The following is a 23,295-nucleotide window of genomic DNA, read 5'->3' as shown; positions in this document are numbered from 1 at the left end:
TCTCCCCTGAGCCTCCTCTTCTCCAGACTAAACAACCCCAGTTTCCACAGCTGCTCCTCACAGGACTTGCGCTCCAGACCCTTCACAGCTTTGTAGCCCTTCTCTGGACACACTCCAGGGCTATGATGTCTTTAAACAAAGATATTAAAGATGATGGCCCCAACACCAAAAACCCTGGGGAGCACCACTCGTCAACAGCTGGATTTGACTCCATTCAGTCAGAAGTTCCCCTGTGGCCCGTGGAGAGGCCTCTGGTGGAGCAGGCTGTCCCCCTGCAGCCCATGGGTACCATGGCGCAGCACATCTCCACACTAGCCCATGGAGGATCCCCCAGTGGAGCAGGTGGTCCTTGCCCGAAGGAGGCTGTGGCCCATGGAGAGGACCACAGTGGAGCAGGCCCTGGGCCAGAGCTGCAGCCCATGGACAGGACCCCACGCAGGAGCAGGGGTTCTGGGGGGAGCTGCCGCCCGTGGGGGAACCCATGCTGGAGCTGTTTCTTCCTGATGGATGGACCCTGTGGTACAGACCCATATTTGCAGCAGTTCTTGAAGAGCTGCTGCCTATGAGAAGCCCACGCAGGATCAATTCAGGAGGGACTAAATCCTGTGGGAGGGACCCCACATTGGAACAAGGGCAGAGAGTTACTGTGAAGGAGGGGCGGAGTCGAAATGTTACGGACTGACCACAGCCCCCACTGCATGTTCCCCTGCGCCACCTGGAGGAAGAACGACGAAGATGGTGGCTGGGGGTGAAGGTGGTTTTAGTTTGACTCCAGTTTCTCACTGCACTAGCTTGTTAGTAATAGGTAATAAATGACATTAATCTCCCTATTCTGAGTCTGTCTTGTCTGTGGCTATAACTGGTGATAGATCTCTCTGTTTTTATCTCAACCCTTGATCCCTTTTCATCGCATTTCCTCCCCCTTCCCTTTAAGGCGGGGGAATTAGAGAGTGGTTGTGATGCAGCTCAGCTGCCCAGCTGAGTAAAACCACCATAGAGTAGGTCAGAAGGGGTAGAAGATGAGTCCCAAGTGCTGCATATCCTTCTGTCTATGCAGAGCCCTCCTGGATGACCAAAGCCTCCTGGATGACCAAAGCCTCCCTCGCCTGAGGACACAGCACATCCTTCTACAACTTGGCCTGGCTCCCAGCCTGCTCCACCAGTCACAGCTCATTGCCTGCATAGGCAGATGGGCTGTGCTGCAGTTTTGAAATAACCTGGCACAAGACAGCTCCTTCTGGAGTTGTCTCTTGTTTGGCCTTGTTCCCTCTTGTGGCTGTCTCCTGGGCTCTTCAGGCAAGCCATGTTGTCAGCTGCTGTGAGGAAGGCAAAGGTTGCTCTCCTGAGCACAATGATGCCCAGAAAGTCCTGGGGAATCGGGTCCCTTCTCACTACCAGAGGACTGAGTTATTCACCAGGACAGTGTCTTGCTCCACCACTCCCCTTGCCGTAACATGCACTTTGGCTGGATGCATTCCCTGACCAGCAGCGCACACAAAGACATGCCCTATTGTGCAAAGTTTTCCAGTGATCCTGTGATCTTCTGGAGTTATGAGAGTTCTGGTCAGAAGGTCATGCTGCAGGGTGATGGCTGTTGGGGTGCCTGGAGGGTGGCACAGTTTGAGCTCAGGCTCAGATGGAGCTGCTGGGCCAGAAGGGGATTTGGCACGTATGGTGCTCAGGCCTGCAGAGAGCAGGCACTCTGGCTTGGCTTCATGCCAAAAGTGTGGCATGTTGCCAATCCCAAATTAGAGCATGACTCGTCCTGGGCAGGGAGAGTCTGTCCCAGAAAGCTTTCCTGCTGAAGGCATTCCCTTGCCTTCCTGGGGTGTGTCCCAGCTGCCTCCCATGTCTGCAGGGCAGGGAAGTGCTTTGTTCATGCAGCAGGGATGCATTGCCTCCTTGATGGAGTCTGGGAGGTGTTTCTGTAGCCAGGGCCCTTGTGAGCAAGTCCCCTCGCTGAGCATGCCCAGCTGCGTGACAGTGCCCATTCCTGCCAGCCCTCGCTTCTTGAGTGGGAGCTTCCTTGTCCCCCCAGTGGTGCTGGCTTGTTCTGTTGCCTGAGGAGGGCTTTGGGACATGGCAGAGGATGTGTGCTGAAGCTCTCATGCTAGGAGAAGACGTATTGCCTGGGACCCAGAGACGAGTCCCAGCAAGGGGGAAGATGTTTTCTGCAAGCCTTTCTTTCCCTCCAGAAAGCACTCAGGAGAGCTCCTACACACAGCCCCATCTCTTTGGCCAGGACGGTGAGGCCTGTGTGTCCCTTGCCTTCCACCCTTCATGTCTGACCCTACTCTGGGGGCAGACCTACTCAGAGGAGGTCCAGGGGACGCAGGATCAGAGGGTAGTTCAGTCCCCAGTCTGCAGTGCTGCAAGAGTTTGTTCCCCATCCTGTGCAGGACCTGCCTTTTGTCCTTCTAGATTGCCTTGAGGTTCCTGAGGGCCCATTCCCGCAGGCTGTCTAGGTCTCCCCTTGTGGCAGCCCTGCACCAGAGTGCACCAGCGGGCCCCCAGTTGCTGTCTCCTCCCAAGTTAGTGGAAGTGGTAATGGCATCAAGGCAGACAGCTGAAAGCATTGGCACAGCCTGGATGCCTGGGGAGGCAAAGACCAGTGGCCATTGGATGGAGCCATGAGGGAGGGAGGAGAGAGAAGCTTGTGGCGCATCCTTAATGAACAGGACCTTTGGTGTTCTGCTGAGGATTGCAGGTCCAGGAGGAGCGGGGCCTCTTCCTGCAAAACAGATCACCAACCATTCCGCCAAAGTGCACCAAACAATGTCCTGTCCTCTGCCTGAATGCAACCACTCCTGCACTCGGGCTCCTTTTTTGCCCATACTGATGTGATCCTGCTGGGGTATTACTTGGGTCTCTCATAGCACCACTAGAAAGTAGCCTGTATGGTAAAATAGGCATGTCAAAAATGAGGAAATGAAATGGCAGAGTTGATGGAAACCAAAACAAAATCTGTGCCATTAGGAAACCTATTTTGCATTTGAGGTGAGTCTGATGGAAAATTACGGCCTGCACAGAGTGATTGTGGGCCTGAGGCAGTGCACGGGAGGTATAAAAGCAGCCCCATTTCCTCTGTGTCTTCATCCACTCCTGCCTCCTCCATCTTCTTGGGATCAAGGTGAGTCTGCAGCCCTTTCCCCTCTTCTTCTTCCCTGGAGATTTGTTAGCAGATGCCTGCACCTTCATAGATTTCTGTATCTTGGGAGCACTAGCCATGGGAGAGGGAAGGGATCGGCAGGTGTGTCATGGAGAGGAGCTGGGGCTTGGATGAGGTGTATCTGACGCTATGGGCTATGTGGGGATCTTTGTGGATATTGACATTCTTACCAAGGACACTGCAGACCGAGGGAAGAGAAAGGCTGTGGGCCTCCCTACACGGCTGCCAGTTCACGAAACATCATGTGCCATGGCTCTCTCTTGGTGGGCAGTATGATGCTCCACTCTCACCTATGTGCTCCTCCTGTCCCTCCCTCCCTCCAGGTGCACGTCCTGCCCCGAGATATGTCCTGCTACAACCGGTGCCTGCCGTGCCTGCCATGCGGACCCTGTGGCCCGACCCCGCTGGCCAACAGCTGCAATGAGCCCTGTGTCCAGCAGTGCCAGGACTCCACTGTCGTCATCCAGCCCTCTCCCGTGGTGGTGACCCTGCCCGGCCCCATCCTCAGCTCCTTCCCGCAGAACACCGCCGTGGGATCCTCCACCTCTGCTGCTGTTGGCAGCATCCTCAGCTCTCAGGGAGTGCCCATCTCGTCCGGGGGCTTTGGGCTCTCCGGCTTGGGCAGCCGCTTCTGTGGCAGGAGGTGCTTCCCCTGCTAAAGCTGCTGGCTATCTGAATTAGGGCCTCTTCAGAGAGTGACCTCATTTCCCTGTGTTGACTCTAATATTAAACTTCTGCTTCATCCCGATCTTCACTGCTTAGTTTTCTTTTCCCTGTAGACACTCCGACACCTGCTGTCAGGACCAATGCAGTTGCTCTGGGGACATCAGTTGGCATGTGGGGCAACTGGGGTGTAGGGCCCCTTGGGAAAGCACTGTCACTCACACCTGATGGAGGTGCCCATGAGTTCTGCAGGGCCCCTGGCCATCAGGCCCAGCTTTGCTGCCTCTCTGTCCTGGCGTGCCATCTCGGCCTCAGTGCACAGCCTGCTGAAGACGGCATGTTGTCATTGCGGGCCTCCACTGAGGAGCCAGAGATGTAGGAGGCCCTGGAAGCGCAGCAGCCACACAGGTTCCTGGGAAGGGGGCAGCAGGGCAGAGAGAGGAAGGTGAGAGGAGGGGCGGCAATTCCTTCTGCTCTGGGGGCAGCTGTGCTGGGCGGGGAGGCTCGTGAAGAAAATGGCCCCAGAGTAGGAGAGGAAGTGGGAGAAGCAGGCTGTACTGGCTCTGGCTGTGATGGAGGCAATTGTCTTCACCATAGGCAATATGGTGCTGTGTTCTGATTGTGTTGCTAAAACAGCGGAGGTGACACTCAGATTGAGCTCAGCGTCAAGGCCTTCTATGTCTCTCACTCTGCACCTTAACATAATAGTCTAGCATTTGCCTGGCACCGAATTAACATTCCTCACAGTAGCCTCTAGATAGCTGTGCTTTGCACTTGGAGCTAGAAGAGCATTGCTATCTCACCAGTGTTTGTGCTACTCTGGAGCAGTGCTCGCATAGCATCAAGACTTTCTACTAGGCCCCAAGGGCAGGAGGTGGGGAATGGGTAAGTGGTGGGGAGGTTGTTATCACCAGGGCAGTTGAGCTAAACCAACTAAAGTGCTATTCAACACCATTTGTTGTCACACGCAGTAGCAGAACAGAGGAAGAAGAATGAGTGCTCTTGTTATGAAATAATCTGTCCTTCCAAACAACCACTATGTTTACTGAGGCCCAGGTTCCCAAGATGTGGCTGAAAATCGCTTACTGTTCAGAAGGAGAGAATAATTTGTTTCCTTTTTCTTCCTTGAATCCTTTGCTTATTTTTTCTCTTTCTTTTCCTTAAATTTCATTTCCCTTATCTCCACTTGTGAGATGATATTATTTTTTCCCATTGTATTTTCTCTGCTCGTTCTCATCCATATTTTCTCTGGTCGTACTCATAGGTAGTGCATGTCCTCCTCCCCCTACTCCTTCCATCTGTTCCCTGGGCTTCCTGCAAAACTTTGTGGGGAAGACAGAGGCAGAGAGAGACTGAGGACAAGAGGAGAGGCAGCAGATGCTGACTGAGTGTATCTAAGGGTCATCCATGAGCTCCTCAAAGCAGCGCCCAGGTAACCCAGAGCTCGGATTGGCAGATGCCTTCCTGCCAGCCTGCCCTCACGCCACATCATCCATCTTACAGCCCCTCTATTACAGCAGACCGAAAGATGGTCCAGGAAAAGTTACTTGGTTGGTAAACCCATCCAAAGAGAAGTGACTCCCAGCAGTGCTCTGGGACACTGAGGACACCAATGACATTCTGGGCTGTATGAGCAGAAGCATAGTCAGGTGCTCAAGGCTGGTGATAATTGCACTCTGCTCATCATTCCTTCAAATGCATCAGGAACGTTACACCGAGTTTGGGGCTGTGTAGCAAGAAAGACTTGGACCAAGCACAGCAAGTTCTGCAGTGTTGTTGTTAGGAAGGGATTTCCTGTCTTCTCCTGAGCACCTATGCCCTCCTTCTTGCGAAGGATGTAGTCATCCCTCCTTCCTTACTATGCTATTGTACTAATCGAAGAAGAAGAAACAGTGTGCACACCAAAATGAATGCAACCTTTTGTTAATGATGGCTAACAATGAGCATCACCAACCACCCACTCACAGAACTACCCATGAGCAACACCTCTCTCCCCAGGCATCCTGGAAGAGCGGCTGCAGGGAAAAGACAACTCAGAGGCAAAGGCTGGGATGCAGCAGAACTTTAATATTAGAGTCAAAAGATGGAAACAGCAGTACTCTGAGAGGAGGCCCCAGTGTAGGAAGCACCAGAGGCAGATGAGATTGTAAGGTGTGTGGCCATGACAGGCATCCCACCATCTGTCCATCCCACTTACTGTGGGAGAAGTGCCAGCTGGTCCTCTCTAGGTTGATGCTGTGGGACTCAGAGCCCAGTGGAGCAGTGCTGAGCAAAGAAGGACATTGGTGGAAAAGGAGAGAGTGAAGGAGAGGAAAGGCAGACATTTTTCCAAGAGCCTGGACTGGCTTCATCCTCTTGCAAGGGTTGCTGGGGATGGTTCGACCTCACTGAATACAAGAAACCAATGCTCCATGCCCAGTCCGCTACCAACTTCTAGATTCCTGGGGGTCTTTCTTCAGGACCATCACCAGCAGCTTTAGCATGGGAGGCACCTTGTGCTGCAGTAGCGGCTGCCCAAGCCAGAGACACCAAAGCCTCCAGAGGAGATGGGCACTCCCTGAGAGCTGAGGATGCTGCCAATGGCAGCAGACGTGGAGGAACCCACGGCAGTATTCTGTGGGAAGGAGCTGAGGATGGGGCCGGGCAGGGTCACCACCACGGGAGAGGGCTGGATGACGACAGTGGAGTCCTGGCACTGCTGGACACAGGGCTCATTGCAGCTGTTGGCCAGCGGGGTCGGGCCACAGGGTCCGCATGGCAGGCACGGCAGGCACTGGTTGTAGCAGGACATGTCTTGGGGCGGGACGTGCACCTTGAGGGAGAGAGGGACAGGAGGAGCACATAGGTGAGAGAGGATCAGTCTGCCAGTCCACCCCAGAAGAGCCATGGCACATGCTACTTGGGGAGCTGGCAGCTGTATAATGAAGCTCAAGAAATCCTCCTTAAGACTCAACTCAGAAGTTCTCTCAAGAGTGTCCAGACTGAGCCAGGTCCTCACCTGGCCCATTTCTTGGGATACATGTCAGTAGAGCCCAACTTTTCTCCCTGATACACGTGCTGTTCTCTTTCCTCTCCCATGAGTAGCATCCCTGGGAACCAACAGAGGATGAAGGGGCAGGCATCTGCTAACAAATCCCCAGGGAAGAAGAAGAGGGGAAAGGGCTTCAGACTCACCTTAATCTCAACGAGATGGAGGTGGCAGGATTGGATGAGAGACTGAGGAGATGGGACCACTTTTATACCTCTCCTGCATCCCCCCAGGCCCAAAGTCACTCTATGGACACTGTAATTTTCCAGCAGAGTCACCTCAAATGCAAAATAGGCTTCCTAATGGCACAGATTTTGTATTGGTTTCCATCAGCTCTGCCATTTCATTTCCTCATTTCTGACATGCCTATTTTACCATACAGGTTACTTTCTAATGGAGCTATGAGAGACTCAATGAAGACCCCAGCAGGTTCTTATCAGTATTTGGCAGAAAAGGAACCCGAGTGCAGGAGTGGTTGTATTCAGGTAGAGGACAGGACATGTCCTCTGGGATTGCAGAAAAGTTCCACCCCCCCCCCCAGCTGGGACTCGTCTCTTGGTCCCAGGCAATACGTCTTCTCCTAGCATGAGAGCTTCAGCACACATCCTCTGCCATGTCCCAAAGCCCTCCTCAGGCAACAGAACAAGCCAGCACCACTGGGGGGACAAGGAAGCTGCCTCTCAACAAGCAATTGCTGGCAGGAATGGGCACTGCCACGCAGCTGGGCATGCTTAGCGAGGGGACTTGCTTACAAGGGCCTTGGCTACAGAAACACCTCCCAGACTCCATCAAGGAGGCAATGCATCCCTGCTGCATGAACAAAGCACTTCCCTGCCCTGCAGACATGGGAGGCAGCTGGGACACACCCCAGGAAGGCAAGGGAATGCCTTCAGCAGGCAAGCTTTCTGGGACAGACTCTCCCTGCCCAGGACGAGTCACGCTCTAATTTGGGATTGGCCACGTGCCACACTTTTGGCGTGAGGCCAAGCCAGAGTGCCTTCTCTTTGCATGGCCTGAGCACCATACGTGCCAAATCCCCTTCTGGCCCAGCAGCTCCATCTGAGCCTGAGCTCAAACTGTGCCACCCTCCAGGCACCCCAACATCCATCACCCTGCAGCATGACCTTCTGGTGAGTACTCTTATAGCTCATGCAGCTCACAGGATGGTTGGCATGTTTTGTACAATAGGGCATGTCTTTGGGTGTGCCGCTGGTCAGGGAATGCGTCTGGCCAGTCCACAGGACTGATTCCCCAGGACTTGCTGAGCAATCATTGGGCTCAGGAGAGCCAACTTCAGTTTTCTTATAGCATCTGACAACATGGGTTGGCTGAAGAGCCCATGGGACAGCCGCAAGAGGGAACAGGGCCAAATAAGCAGACAACTTCACCCCAGAAGGAGCTGTCCTGTGCCAGGGCATTTCACAGCTGCAGCACAGCCCATCTGCCCGTGCTCCTGCCTTGCCTAATGAGGTGTGTGACTGGTGGAGCAGGCTGGGAGCTAGGCCAAGTGGGATAAGGATGTGCTGTGTCCTCAGGCAAAGGAAACTTTGGGTATCGAGGAAGGCACTGCATAGGCAGAAGGATATGTGCGCTTTCTTGTAAAGAGGGTCCAAATGTGGTCAACGCATTTCCACAGGCACATGTCCCATGCCTGCATAGAGCCCCTCAGGAACATGGAACTCATATTCAGTCCCTACTGACATGTTCCTGCCAGGGGAAATGCTTGACCTTTTATCCTTGTACTTGAAAGGAGCCTCTGTGGCCAAATGGGCAAGTCAGTAATGAGGAAATGAAATGGCAGAGGTGACCGAAACCAAAACACGACTTGTGCCATTAGAAAGGCTATTTTGCATTTGAGGTGACTCTGTTGGAAAATTATGGCCTGCGTAGAGTGACTGTGGGCCTGGGGTGGTGGAGGATAGGTATAAAAGTGGTTCCATCTCTTCAGTCTCTCATCCACTCCTGTCACCTCCATCTCCTTGGGATCAAGGTGAGTCTGAAGGCCTTTCTCTTCCTTTTCATCCTAGGGGATTTCTTAGCACATGCCTGCCCCTTCATATTCTCCTGGATCTTTGGAGTGCTAGTAATGGGAGAGGGAAGGGAGCTGCATGTGTGTCATGGAGAGAAGCTGGAGCTTGACTGAGGTGTCTCCAAAGCTATGGGCTAGGTTATTCTTGACAAGGAGATTGGAGACAAAGGGATGGAGAAAGCTGTGGGCTTCCTTACACAGCTGACAGGTCCCCAGACAGCATGTGCTGCTGCTATCCAGTGGTGGGTTGGATGCTGCTCAACAATCACTGCCATGTTCCTCCTGTCCCTCTCTCCCATCAGGTGCACGTCCTGCCCTGAAACATGTCCTGCTACAACCAGTGCCTGCCGTGCCTGCCATGCGGACCCTGTGGCCCGACCCCGCTGGCCAACAGCTGCAATGAGCCCTGTGTCCAGCAGTGCCAGGACTCCACTGTCGTCATCCAGCCCTCTCCTGTGGTGGTGACCCTGCCCGGCCCCATCCTCAGCTCCTTCCCGCAGAACACCGCCGTGGGATCCTCCACGTCTGCTGCCGTTGGCAGCATCCTCAGCTCTCAGGGAGTGCCCATCTCCTCTGGAGGCTTTGGGCTCTCTGGCTTGGGCAGCGGCTACTGCGGCAGGAGGTGCTTCCCCTGCTAAAGGTGCTGGCAACGGCTCTGGAGAAAGACCCCCAAGGACCCAGTAGTTTGTAGTGAGCACAAGTTAGTAGACAGCACAGAGCATCAGCTTCTTCAGTTCGGGGAGGGGGGGGGGGTCAAACTACCCCAGCACATCTTGCAAGAGAATGGGGCCAGCCTGGGCTCTTGGAAAGCACGGCCCATGTCTACCTTTCTTGTTCTGCACTCTTTCCTTTCCCACCTGTGTCCTTTTTGCTCAGACCTACTCCACTGAGCTCTGAATCCATCAACATCAGCCTAGAGAGGATCTTCTGGTCCTTCTCTGTCAGTGGAGTGGGCACATGGACAGCTGGCAGGATGCCTGTAATGGCCTTCAAGCACAGGCTCTCTTCTTCCCATCATGCTTCCTGCACTGGGACCCCCTTTCAGAGTGACCTTGTTTCCCTCTTTTGTCTCTAATATTAAAGTTTTCTGCATCTCACCCTGTGCCTCTGAGTTGTCCTCCCCTTGCAGCAGCTCTTGCAGGATGCCTGTGGAGAGAGGTGATGCTCATTGTTTTTTCTGGGATTAGGTGTTTGGTGATGCTTAATACCTTGTGGGTGTTTGGGTGTTTAGTGATTGTTAACACAGGCTTCCATTCATTATTATTCTTCATGTGTAAGATCACCCTCTGGATTCCAAATATCTGCTTACTTAGGGCTGTGTGGCCATGGTGATCATACTGCCAACTTTCCATCTCCCCTCTCTACTGTGGGAGAAGTGCCATAGGGAGCTTCCTATGCTTATTTTGTGGGGTTGGGATGTAGAAGAGGTTTATTTAGTCAAACCAAGACAGTATCAAAACTTTCTATAGAGGTTATGGATATGTAGTGAAGGTCATGGGGACTCAGGTGATCTCCTTAATTCTGCTGGGGTGTTGAAAGGATGTGAGACAATTAACATGGACAGTACAGGTCAATAATTGGCTGCTGAACTGATGTCAGTGACAGTTTTTTGCTCTATGATCATAGGACCTTGTTTGATGATCAGTGTATTTTTGTGAGATATGGGAAGCTCCTTACTAAGTGGGGCAAAGACTTTTTTTGCCAACAGAATATCTGACCTCAAAAGGAAGGAAACTCTTTTAAAGTCATAAATAGGGACAGGAGCAGTGTAACCAGCAGCCTTGTGAGAATGATGGATAGGGTTGATGAATAAAGGTCATGGAGTGATGTGATAGGAACAGATTACAAAATCAACAAAATGGAGTTTAAGCAGGATCACCTCCAGCAGTTGCAGATTAGCAATGGTTCCTACTGTGCAGCCTTATGTCCTAAACTATCCATAGGAATCCAACATGCTGATGTGCCCCTCTTAAGTGTCTGTAAGCTAATGCATACAGTATGGGGAATAAATGAGTTTGAGATGGGTACATAGTTCTAGACCTATGGTCTTACTGGGATTATGGAGACATGGTGGGATGGCTCCCATGCCTGAAATGTTGCAGTGGAAGGATAAAGGCTGTTTAGGAAGGACAGGCTATGGAGACAAGGAGTGGGCATTGCCCTCTATGTCAGAGACCAGTTGGAATACATGAAGCTCTGCCTGGGGATGAATGAGGAGCTGACTGAGACTTTATTGGTTAGGATTAAACAGATGAAAGAGTTAGGTAACGTTATAGTGGTGTCTGCTACAGACTACTTGGTGAAACAGACCAAGTAAATGAGGCCCCCTACAGACAGATAGGAGCAAACTGACAGTGCACTCAATTCCTTCATCCAAGACATTGATAAATATATTGAATAATGCTGCTCCCAGTAACGACCCTTGATGGACTCCACTAGATACAGGCCTCCAACTAGACTCTGTATCACTGACCACAACTCTCTGGCTTTTTTTCTTCAGTCAGTTCACAGTCCACCTCACTACCCGATCATCCAGACCACACTTCCTCAGTCTAGCTGTGAGGATGGTGTAGGAGACGGTGTCAAAGGCTTACTGAAATCAAGATAGACCATGTCCACTGCTTTACCATCATCTATCTACCTTGTTATGTCTTCATAAAAGGTTATCAGGTTGGTCAAGCATGACTTCCCTTTGGTGAAGCCATGTTGACTGCCCCTAATGACCATCTTATCCTCGATATGCCTAGAGACAACATGAAGGATAAGTTGTTCCATCACCTTTTCAGGGATGGAGTTGAGGATGACCTGTCTATAGTTACCCAGGTCCTCCTTCTTGCCCCTTTTGAAGACCGGAGTGACATTTGCTTTCCTCTAGTCCTCAGGCACCTCTCCTGTTCCCCATGACTTACCAAAGATGACGGAGAGTGGCCTAGCAATTACTTCCATCATCTCCCTCAGCACCCAGGGGTGCATCCCATCTGGACCAATGGATTTATGGATGTCCAGCATACTTAATTGGTCCTTAACCCAGTCCTCATCAATCAAGGCAAACTCCTCCTTTATCCTGACTTCAACTGGGTCCTCAGAGATACGGTGCTCCTCAGGACAGCCTCTGGTATTACAGACAGAGACAAAGAAGGCATTCAGTAATTCTGCCTTCTCTTTATCTTCTGTCAGCAGGGCACCCATTTCATTAATCAGTTGGCATACATTGCCTCTACTGTTTTATTTGCAATGTATTTGTAGAAGCCCTTTCTGTTGACATTGACTCCTCTTGCAAGGTTTAATTTTAAGGAGGCCTTAGCTTTCCTAGTTGCCTCCTTACATCCTCTGACAACAGTCTTATATTCCTCCCAGGTGGCCAGCCCCTCCTTCCATGATTTCTAGAATCTCCTCTTCCACTTGAGTTTGCCCAGCAGTTCCCTGTTTAGCCATGCAGTTCTCCTTGCTCCCTATCTTGACTTCCCACCCGTGATGCAAAAGTGTCCCTCACTGGGATTTAATGTCTGTCTGTCAGGCAGCATTTACGACCCCCTTCTCTCCTTCAAAACTCAGTCATCTCTTCACACACACATGCACAAACACACTCCCTTCTTTCTGCCAACTTCTCTCAATCTCTCTGCTCTCTGTCTTGGACACTTTGTTCCTCATTCCTCTCCTTTTTCCCTTCTTAACAGAAAGACAAGAGAACTTATCTTTCTGCATTTTTTCCTGTTATGAGGCCCAGAATGGGAGGATCCTATGGCCCCTTCTGCTCAGTTCAGGAAAAAATGCAGTTTAATTAGAGAAAACAAAAAAAAAGAAAAGGGAAGGGAAGGGAAGGGAAGGGAAGGGAAGGGAAGGGAAGGGAAGGGAAGGGAAGGGAAGGGAAGGGAAGGGAAGGGAAGGGAAGGGAAGGGAAGGGAAGGGAAGGGAAGGGAAGGGAAGGGAAGGGAAGGGAAGGGAAGGGAAGGGAAGGGGAGACAAAGACAAAGACAAAGACAAAGACAAAGACAAAGACAAAGACAAAGACAAAGACAAAGGACATCCCCAACTCCCTCAGCCTTTCTTCATAGAATAGGTGCTCCAGCCCTTTTTGTGGGCCTCCTTTGTCTCTCCTTTGGACCTGCTCTAACAGGTCCACATCCTTCTTGTGCTGGGAGCCCCAGCCCTGGACACAGTACTCCAAGTGAGGCCTCACAAGGGCAGATTAGAAGGGGACAATCACCTCCCTCGACCTGCTGGCCACTGCTTCTTTGATGCAGCCCAGGATACAGTTGGCCTTTTGGCAGCTGTGCAAGTGCACAAGGCTGGCCCATATCAAGCTTCTCCTCCACCAGAACCCCCAAGTCCTTCTCTGCAAGGCTGCTCTCAATGAGTTCTTCACCCACTCTGTGCTCATGTCTGAGATTGCCCTGAGCCAGGTGCAGCACCTTGCAGTTAGACTTGTTGATCCTCATGCAGTTCACATGGACCCACTTTTCTAGCTTGTTCAGGTCCCTTTGGATAGCATTCCTGCCTTCTGTTGTATCAAATGCACCACTCAGCTTGGTGTCATCTTCAAACTTGCTGAGGGTGCACTCAATCCTACTGTCTAAGTCATGGGTAAAGTTATGAAACAGAACCAGTCCCAAGACAGACCCTTGAAGGACACCACTCATCACCATCCTACAACTGAGGTTGGACTCGATGATCTTGAGGTCTCTTCCAACCTAGAAATTCTGTGATTCTGTAACTGGACATAGAGCCATTGGCCACAATTCTCTGGATGCATCCTTCAAGCCAATTCCTTACCAACTGCATGGTCCACCCTTCAAATCCATATTTCTCCAGTTTGGAGATCAAGGTGTCATGTGCATACTTCTTTCAAACATTTATATGTTTGTTTATATGTAAACAATATATTCATCAGTGACTTGGATGAGGGAATGGAGTGCGCTGTCAGCAGGTTTGCTGATGACACTAAACTGGGAGGAGTGGCTGACACGCTGGAAGGCTGTGCTGCCATCCAGAGGGACCTAGACAAGCTGGAGAGTTGGGCGAGGAGAAATCTAGTGAAATATAACAAAGGCAAGTGTAGAGTTCTGTATCTGGGCAAGAACAACCCCAGACACCAGTATAAGTTGGGGACTGCCCTGCTGGAGAGCAGCGAAGGGAAAAGGGACCTGGAGGTCCTGGTGGATAGTGGGATGACCATGAGCCAGCATGGTGCCCTTGTGGCCAAGAAGGCCAATGGCATCCTGGGGCATATTAGAAGGGGTGTGGTTAGGAGGCTAAGAGAGGTTCTCCTCCCCCTTCCCTTCCCTTCCCCCCCTCCCCCCCCCCGCTCTAGTGAGACCACGTTTGGAATATTGCATCCAGTTCTGGGCCCCTCAGTTCAAGAAGGACATAAAACTTCTTGAGAGAGTCCAGTGCAGAGGTATGAAGATGATTAAGGGAGTGGAGCATCTCCCTTACAAGGAAAGGCTGAGGGAGCTGGGTCTCTAGCTTGGAGGAGAGGAGACTGAGGGGTGACATTATTAATGTTTCTGAATATGTAAAGGGTGAGTGTCAGGAGCCAGGCTCTTCTCAATGACATATGATGATAGGACAAGGGGCAGTGGGTGCAAACTGGTTCCACTTAAATACTAGATGAAACTTTTTAACAGTGAGGGTGAAAGAACACTGGAACAGGCTACCCAGAGGGGTTTCCTTCTCTGGAGACATTCAAAACCTGCGTGGATGCATTCCTGTGTGACCTGATCTAGGTGTTCCTGCTTTGGCAGGGGAATTAGACTAGATGATCTTTCAAGGTCCCTTCCAATCCCTAACATTCTGTGATTCTGTGATTCTTGTCCCACAAGCACCAGAAGCCAGCCCACATCAAGTTGGGGACATGGCAAATGGATGTCCCTTCGTCTCTGATGAAATGACTACAAATACTCCTGAGTAATGCTCAGTTTAGCAGATTTCTCATTACAGCTTAGCTCTTCTGTGCAAACACATTGGCAGCTATTGTCCAGTGTTCCCTCATCTCATGCAAACATTCTGAGATCTCAATCAGAAGATTTGCATTACAGCTAAAAGGCACCACAGGAATGCATTATTTATTCATCCCAAGAAACTGTGGTGATTATTCATGCTTCAAGGAGGTAGACAACAAGACTACTTCGAAAGAAATTGACTAAGGGATTACCAGACTTTTAGCTGCAAATTGAGCCTAATGTCTTGTGGCAAAGCTAATCCAAGCTAATAGGCAAAGCTTGGCCCAGTCTTCTTTATGCTGATCTACAACCTGCTTTTCCTCCAATAGAGGTTCAGACCTTAACCTGTGAAAAATTTCAGAAAAAAATCAGGCTGGGAGCAGTTAGGGCTGCCTGCCCATGCCTCACCAAATTCTGCCATTCCTTTCAGGGTTGCCAGAAAAAAAACAACAGGACTATATCACACTTTTGCCTTCAGAGTGTGCGTGGCAGCTTGCAGAAAGAGGAATTGGAGCTTGAGAGTTCCCATCTTCTCTACCGGTCAGCTCAAAGCACTCTCCAAACCTCATCCCAAAGGGGCACACAAAACTCTCTTCCTGCTGCTTAGGCAGACTTCCTTTGGACCCACTCTGTTCTGTGCCTCACCTCTGTGCCTTGTTTGTCTAGTTTGGAGAAGAGACAGCTAAGAGGTGACCTCCTTGCCCTCTACAACATCCTGAGGTGGGGAAATGGAAAGGGAGGGTCAGAACTTCTCCCAATAACCAGTGCTAGGATATGTTGGAATGGCACAAAGCCAGTCTAAACTTCAGGTTAGACTGGAAAAGGAGAGCTGCATGCCTGAGGTGGCAGGAAGGAACCTACTGACAGTTTCCAGCCTGAAACTGCAGTACTCAGGCCAAAGGAGATACAATAGTTGGCTAGGACACATATAATCACAGAATGATTAAGGTTGGAAAGGAGTTTGGAGGTCATCTGACCCAACCCTCCTGCTCAAGCAGGGATATCCAGAGCAGGTTGCCCTGGATGTTGTCTAGGCAGATTTTGAAAGGTCTCCAAGAAGGTAGGTTCTACAACGTCTTCGTGCAACCTGTGCCAGTGCTCCATCACACACATGGTAAAGAAGTGCTTCCTGATGTTTAGATAGAACTTCTTGTTTTCCAATTTGTGCCAATTGCCACTTGTCCTGACACATTACAACACTGAAAAGAGCCTGGCTCCATCTTCATTGCAGTCTCCCTTTAGGTATTGTCTTCTGCAGGTTGACACAATGCTCAGCCTTCACCAGAGAAGAAGTGTACATCATGACCAAAATATTCACATGTATGACATGCAAATTACTTCTTCTGTCAGAGTAATTCCTTAGACAGCTGTTATGCATGAGTATTGCATCATGAAAAAACAACTGTTCCTTGCTGATGGAGAACAGTTCATGTAAGAAAACTTACTCAGTAGAGAGCATGACATAGTAAAGATTTACCTAGCAGCACTAGCAGGACTATCAGACACTGATGAGACAGAACTGCTTGGCTGAGTGGAGAAGGGCAGTGGGAGTCCTGCCAGTGCTGGTAGGGGAAGAGGGAAGGCCTGACCCTCTGGCAAAACTGGGAGCTTTCCTGCAGGCGCTGAACATGACAACATGAGACACATCTTAAACAGTAGATATCAAAGGGGGAACAAAACTCAACAGGGTTTTAAAAACCCCAAACCCAGTCTAAGACAGAGTTTCAAAATCATATCTTTCCAGCTGAAAAGAAAGGGTGGTGAAGAAAGAAGGACAGAAGAAAGACCACGCAGATCCCCAGGCGGGGAAGCAGCAGAACTTTCATGATTTTAAAGAGCTCATTAATGAAATTCATGCCTTCCCCTCCTCCATACAAAGTTGAGTTGGCCCATCTGGTGCCAAGGCACATGCTGGGCAGAGGGTGTCCAGGGAGGCCCATGGGACTCTTGGTCTGTTCCCCAAGACACTGGGCAAAAAGAACCAGCCCCAAGAAAGCTCTTTCCCATGCCAGAGACCTTGAGTACCCTCAGCCCAGCCCCGGACTCCCCCCATGCCAGACATTCTCTCTGCTTTCCCTCCCATGACAGGCAGCCCCAAACCCACCCTCAGGACCGAGCTTCCAACTCACTTGTTTCCAAAGGAGAAGAAGGGCAGTGAAGCAGAAGAGAGAGCCAAGAGTTGGTCTGCCTTTTATATTGGTCCTGCACTGCCCCAGGTCCAGAGGAATCCTCTGGGGAAGTAATAATTTTCCGAGAAGCTCATCTGAAATGCAAAACATCCCAGCTAATGATATGGGGACTGTGTTTTGATTTCCTGCACTGATGCCTTTTTGTTACCTTGTTTAGCTGTACCTGTGGCGCCTTGAAGGCTTGAGGTGGGAGGCCCAAGGATTTCTGGGATAGCAGTGCATTCGTGCCATCAGGAGATGAGTTCCAGAGTCCTCCAAGATCTCTTTGATGGTGCTTGAATGTGGCCTTCACAGGCAGGTGGTCTGCCTTGCTGCTTTTGACTCTCATTCCCATAATGCAGCTCTGGTGTGACCTGTTGGGCCACCTCATCTGCTTGGCCTGTCTCTGATGTGGACCCCCTAGCAAAACCATCAGTGTGTCTGGTGCCTCAGCCAGCCCCAGGTTACTCAAGCATTGCCCTGCCCAGCCAGAGGGGTTCCTGGTATGTCCTCAGGTGATTCCGCAACTGCTCCTGTGTACCCTAGAATCCTAGTTTCCTTGTGGTTGGAAGGGACCATATGAGATCATCTACTTCCACACTGCCTGCCAAGGGCAGGGACACCTACAGCTAGACCAGGTTGCTCAAAGCCCCAACCAACCTGGCCTTGACCACTTCGAGGCTTGGGGCATTCAGAACTTCTCTGGGTAACCTGGTCTAATGCCTCATTATTGTCACAGTGAAGAATTTCTTCTTATTATCTAATGGAATTCTACCCTCCTTAGTTAAAAGCCAGCATCCTATCACTGCACTCCCCCATAAAGCCTGATTCTCCAGGTTTCTTGTAGGCTTCCTTTATGTATTGGAAGGCTTCTCTAACCTGTTCCCAGAGAATTCCCTCCTTTAGGTTGAACAACCCCAACTGCTTAGCCTGTCTTCATAGGAGGGGTGTTCCAGGTCTCTCAGCATCCTTTTGGCCTGCTTTCTGCTTGCTCCAGTAGGTCCTTGTCCTTCTTCTGTTTGGAATTCCAAAGCTGAATGTTGTGCTCTAGGTGGGGTTTCAGGTGCAGGTATGCGTGCTTAATTGCTCCTGTGTACATACTGGATTTGTTTCATTGAAAGGGGAGTGCATTAGCACTTGTGCATGGCTGTATGTCTATCTGGATGATGCTGGTATTCTGCTACAGATTTGTCATGATGGAGAAGGGAAGGCAAGGCAAGACAAGACAAGGCAAGCCAACGGAAAGAAAGGCAAGGCAAGGGAAAGAAAGGCAAGGCAAGGAAAAAGGACATAGAGAACTTTGTTGTTTTACATGAGCTGTTCTCCATCATCATGGTTCGCTTGTCTTTTCATGACACAATACTCGTGCATAAGAGTAGTATGTGGAAATACTCTGATGTCAGAAGCAATTTGCATGCAGTATGTGCTATTGGCTTGATCGTGATGTGCATTTCTACTGTGGTGAAGAGACCGTTGCCTTAAAGAATTGAGGAGGTACAATGCAGCTTGTGCTTCCCTGGGACTTGGTTGTCAGTGGAGGGGTTCTGTGGTCACCTTACACAACACTCAGTGAGGACACTGGGTGAGCAAAGTCCATCTCAGTAGAGAGCACTTTGCACAAGGGAAGAGAGCTATTAAGATGCTTGCCAGCTTCTGTACAGAGACAGGCCTCTTTGGTCAGCATTTCTGGTATTCTGAATATTCAACGATATCTCCTTTAACTTTGTTGGGAAAGCATCTGTGTTGTTATGAGATGAAAAGTCATGGAGAGATCAAGAAGAGCAGTAGGAATCCTCCTGGCGGATTCACACTAAAACCTGTGGCTGATCAATTGTGCGGCATGGAAAGCTGTCACCTGTGGGACAACATTGATGAAATTTCTGCCTTCCCCTCCTCCATACAAAGTGTGGTTGGTGCCATGGATGGTGAGTTCAGGCCAGTGTTCTCTCGGGTGATAAAGACAAACTTTTCAAATGAGCAAGAACACCATGGGAGGATGAAAATTGCTCTAAATATCCAGAGAAGTGCTGGATGGAGAGGGCTAGGGACTGGTGTCATTATGCAGCAGAAAACCAGCCCTGCTCTGCAGGAATGTGTGCTGTGACACAGGTACTGTCCTGTCTCCGGCTTTATGTTGCATGGCAGGAGAAGACCACCGGGGACCCTTTTACCCTGCTGGGGATGGCTGTGAAGGTTGTGTCCCTGGCCACCTCCTTTGCCTGCTGAGCACTGCAGTTCCAGTCTGGGAATGGGCAGGTGGTTCCTACCTGTCTCCTCAGGCCTGCAGCTCCCCTTTGACCATGCAGCATGAAATTTAGAATAGAACAGTTCCAACGGAAGGGGCCTACAAACATCTTCATGTCCTGTTGCCTGACCACTTCAGGACATGTCTTCCATCCTTCCTATCAGTTTTCTTGCCCTCCTCTGGACGCATTTGGGTCTCTTAGTATCCTTTTTATATTTTGGAGCCCATAACCACACACAGTATTCAAGAGGGGGCCAGATAGGAGACTTGTTTCCAGAGATCACGTATTTTCTTTTTCTGGTCTACTGGAAATAGGGAGGAGGTCCTCCTTTAGACAAGCCGTTCTTCTGCTTGCCCTTTCTTGACTTGCGACACGATGGGATTGCCTCCTCCTGGGTCTTTTAAAGGTGGTTCTTGAAAATTGGCTGTCTCTCAGGGAACTCCAAGCCCCCTAGAGCAGACTGCCAGGGGACGCTGCTCACTAGCTCCCTGAGTAGTTTAGGGTTGATCTCTTAAAATTTGCAGGGGGGGTAGGAGGGGGGAGGGGGAAGGGCAACTCTGCAATGCACTTTTTCTTGTGCTAAATCTTTTGAGCTCAGCTATTTCATGACCATTATGGCAAAGACAGGCACCTGCTGTCACATCTCTGAGTAGGCCCTTAGAGGCAGCTGTTTTACAAGGGGGTGTGAGCACCTTCAAGGCAGTTCAGAGCCCTTGTGCCCAAGAGGATTTGGAAAGGCTGAACCGTGGTATGGCTGCGCCAGCTGGAAGCTGCCAGTGCTCAAAAACCTGGTCCTGGGGCCCAGCTGAGGTGGCAGCTCTCTTCCTTTGGCTGAGCAAGCATGTTCACTGCGAGGTGATGTGTGCAGAAAGGCTCCCTGAGGCAGAGATGTGGGATCCTAGGCAGCCCACAGAGCGTTTTGCTCCACCCTTTGTTCTGAGGTTTGGAGGTGGCTTGGAGCTGTCAGAGGGAGGAGAACCCATGAGCTTGCAAGCTTCTCCAGGAGCTGCCTGGGCACCTTGTTGTGTGGAGAGCATGACACAGCTGAGGTTTTGTGTGTGTCTGAATGTCTCTCCTCTCATGATGAGGGGATAGGAGGTCATAGTGTAGCACTCTCCAGAACCCATGTTGTGGAGACATGGGCCTGCAGTTTCATTGGGCCAGGAGCGCTCTGATTTCAGCTGATTGTGAGAGCCCAAGAAGGAGGAAGAGCTGTCCTTAGAGCTGGCTCTAAAGTGCAGCCTTTGCCTCCTGGGTCCTCCTTTTGTTGCCTCTCCCAAAATCATGCTCTAATACCACAGTGTTCAGGATCACTCAGCACACTTCTCAAACAGTTGATCCTGGTCTTGTCCTGTTTAAGATCTTCATCAACAATCTAGTTGATGGAGTAGAGTTAACCGTTAATAAAATATCAGATTACACAAAAGTGGGTTGTGTGGCTGATTTATGAGAGCGCTGTGCGGACATCCAAGGGAACCTTGACAGATGGGATAGTTCAGATGAGAAGAATTGCATGGAGTTCAATAAAGAGAATTGTGGAGTCCTGCACATGGGGCGGAACAAGCCATGGGGGTCATCCAGCTGGAAGGCAGCTCTGTAGAAAAGGAACTAGAACTCCTGGTGTATACTAAGTTGAAGTTGAGTCAGGAATGTGCTCTTGCTGATAAGAAGGCTAAAGGTATTCTTGGCTGAACTAGCAAAATATTGCCAGCAGGTAGAGAGAAGCAATCCTTCCTCTCTACTCAGCTTTGGTGAGGCCACACCCAGAGCACCATGTCCAGTTCTGGGGCCCTCAATACAAGAAAGACATTGACATATTGAAAGAAATCTAATGTAGGGCCACCAAGATGATCGGAGGATTGGAACACCTCTGGAGAAGAGGAAGCTCAGAGGTTATCTCATCAATGTGTAGACTAGCAGCTTGCTATTTAGTCCCAATTTATTTTGGATTGCTTTGGGAGCAGATTTAAATAACTGGTAGAGCAAGAATAAAGGGGCCTTAATGCAATATGTTGATGACTCGATGTTAGGAGCCGCAGCCAAAGAAAAATGTGAACAGTTGTACAAATACCCAAAGGAAGGGTGCAATGAATCACAGAATCACAGAACTGAAGGGGTTGGAAGGGACACTGAAAGATCATCGGGTCCAACACCCCTGCCAAAGCAGGTTCCTTAGAGCAGGCTGCCCAGGTAGGCATCCAGACAGGCCTTAAATATCTCCAGAGAAGGAGACTCCACAACCTCCCTGGGCAGCTTGTTCCAGTGCTCCATCACCCTCACCATGAATAAGTTCTTTTGCATGTTGGTACGGAACTTCCTGTGCTCTATCTTGTGACTGTTACTTGCCCTGTCCCCACAAAGCACTGAAAAGGGGTTGGACAAATCCCTGTCTCCAACACCTCAGGCATTTATACACATTGATGAGATCCCCTCTCAGTCTTCTTTTCTCCAGGCTGAACAGACCCAGCAAGTGGAATCAGACTGGGGTGAAGGCATTGCTGGATTTGTGGTGCCAGCAACTGGAGTGGACAAGGTCCCAGCGCCTGCCCACATAGAGGCGCCCAGCACTTGTAGCCCAGGCCAGCCCCTAAATTGTGCCAGCACTGGGCACAGCCACAAGGCAAACTGGGTGGCCTTGGCAGCGTGGAGGTGCCATGGTGGGGAGGAGGCACTGTGGCCAGAGCAGAGAGACTGGGCTGGTGGGGGCAGCATGGCATGGGCAGCGGAGCAGCAGGATGTGCCAAGGCTGGGGGCTGCAGGGGCCTGGGCTGGGGTCGGGCTACTCCCAGAGGGCCCGGTGCCAACTCTTCCTTCTTGTTCTTCAGGGCCTTTCCTTCTCCCTGCCTCTCAGCCATCTCTCCTCTGCCTTTCCCAGCTCTCTGAGTCCTCACTTGGGATTCTTGTATCGTCTCCGTTGGCTCTGTCCAGTATGAGGCTACTGTCCCATTCTCTTTTCTATACATGTACTCTTCGGCACCCTGTGCATTCAGCAGTTATTATTGTTCTCAGCTCAGCTCACTGTCCTTCACTCTACCACCCCTAACTCTCATCCTGCTCTTCCTCTAAATGTCCATCCATCTGACTTTAACCCCCTCTCTCATGACATCTGTTTCAGATTCACTCCCAGCCTATTGCATGCACTCCACACACACGCAGTGACATCACCCTCCTTCCTTGCTGCTTGTACCCATGGCACATTTGTCCATGCATTGCAGCCTGTTCTGCCTAACTGCTAATGTTCCTTAGTGTTTCTCTAGGAAAAGTGACATCAGAGCTCAGGGATTGCTGATGCTCTCTTGCCTTGCCTTCTGCTTTCAATGCACTGTCTGCTGGCCAAGCCGTGGTGCAGCAGAAACTGTGGGCAGAGAGGGCACTGGCATCAACATTAACTGCTCACACCCTGACATCTAGACCTGTAACTACATTCACTGGTACCTTCAGCTCCCAGGCCAAGGCCCTCCATTCTTTGTGAGCACTCACAAAAGCTCTGTACTGGTGGTGGACCCAGTGGGGCAGCTGTCGGTGGCAGCAGACCACTGGTTCAGCACTCTGTGGCTTGACCAGCTGCGGCGCAGGGACACGGCAGTGTATTGCTGTGCCCTGAGAGACATGGGGAGAGCACCTGGTACTGCGGCTGGGCAAGAACCAAGGTGGGTGGGGCTGGGCGGGTGTGGTAGGGGCACAGCCCCTGCTGGGCCTGCTGGGAGGAGTGGAAGTGATGGTTTCCCTGCCTGCCCACCTGGCACTGGCCAGTCCAAGGTCTCAAAATGTTAGGAGTTCAAGCTCACCTCAGTCATGAGAAAGGGAAATATAGGTTACCAACACCTTCAAGGATTTCTCACAGTGGCTAGTTTTGAGACCAAGCTCTTATTGTCCACGACCTTCCTCAAACCCAAACACAACTCTTTATTTTTGACACAAGGTCCTTGAGATTGGATGAACATCTGCTACAAACACTTGTAAATAGACGTTTGAGGGCTAAGTTCATGCCTCAGGAGTGAATGACTACATTTTTAACCTGAGAAAAGGTGTTGAATTTCTGAGTTTTAT

At 50.6% G+C, this 23,295-nt stretch overlaps 3 protein-coding genes across 3 annotated transcripts; 2 read left to right on the top strand and 1 right to left on the bottom strand.

Annotated features, from left to right (window-relative positions):
- Nucleotides 1-3,298: 3,298 nt before the first annotated feature.
- Nucleotides 3,299-3,828, top strand: LOC116498315 (feather keratin 1-like). Its single transcript, XM_032202551.1, has 2 exons — nt 3,299-3,373; nt 3,493-3,828. Exons 1-2 carry the CDS (start codon nt 3,299-3,301, stop codon nt 3,826-3,828), a joined length of 411 nt encoding a protein of 136 aa, XP_032058442.1.
- Nucleotides 3,829-6,308: 2,480 nt separating this feature from the next.
- LOC116498314 (feather keratin 1-like) lies at nt 6,309-6,839 on the bottom strand. Its single transcript, XM_032202550.1, has 2 exons — nt 6,831-6,839; nt 6,309-6,644 (listed from the first exon to the last, which is right to left on the bottom strand). Exons 1-2 carry the CDS (start codon nt 6,837-6,839, stop codon nt 6,309-6,311), a joined length of 345 nt encoding a protein of 114 aa, XP_032058441.1.
- Nucleotides 6,840-9,212: 2,373 nt separating this feature from the next.
- Nucleotides 9,213-9,527, top strand: LOC116498531 (feather keratin 1-like). The gene has a single exon (XM_032202850.1). It carries the CDS (start codon nt 9,213-9,215, stop codon nt 9,525-9,527), a length of 315 nt encoding a protein of 104 aa, XP_032058741.1.
- The last annotated feature ends 13,768 nt before the right edge of the window (nt 9,528-23,295 follow it).

This window comes from Aythya fuligula, chromosome 24, assembly GCF_009819795.1.
Source record: "Aythya fuligula isolate bAytFul2 chromosome 24, bAytFul2.pri, whole genome shotgun sequence".
In the NCBI taxonomy this organism is placed as follows: domain Eukaryota; kingdom Metazoa; phylum Chordata; class Aves; order Anseriformes; family Anatidae; genus Aythya; species Aythya fuligula.
Note: the sequence above shows the minus strand (reverse complement) of the source record. Positions and strands in the feature narration are given on the sequence as shown.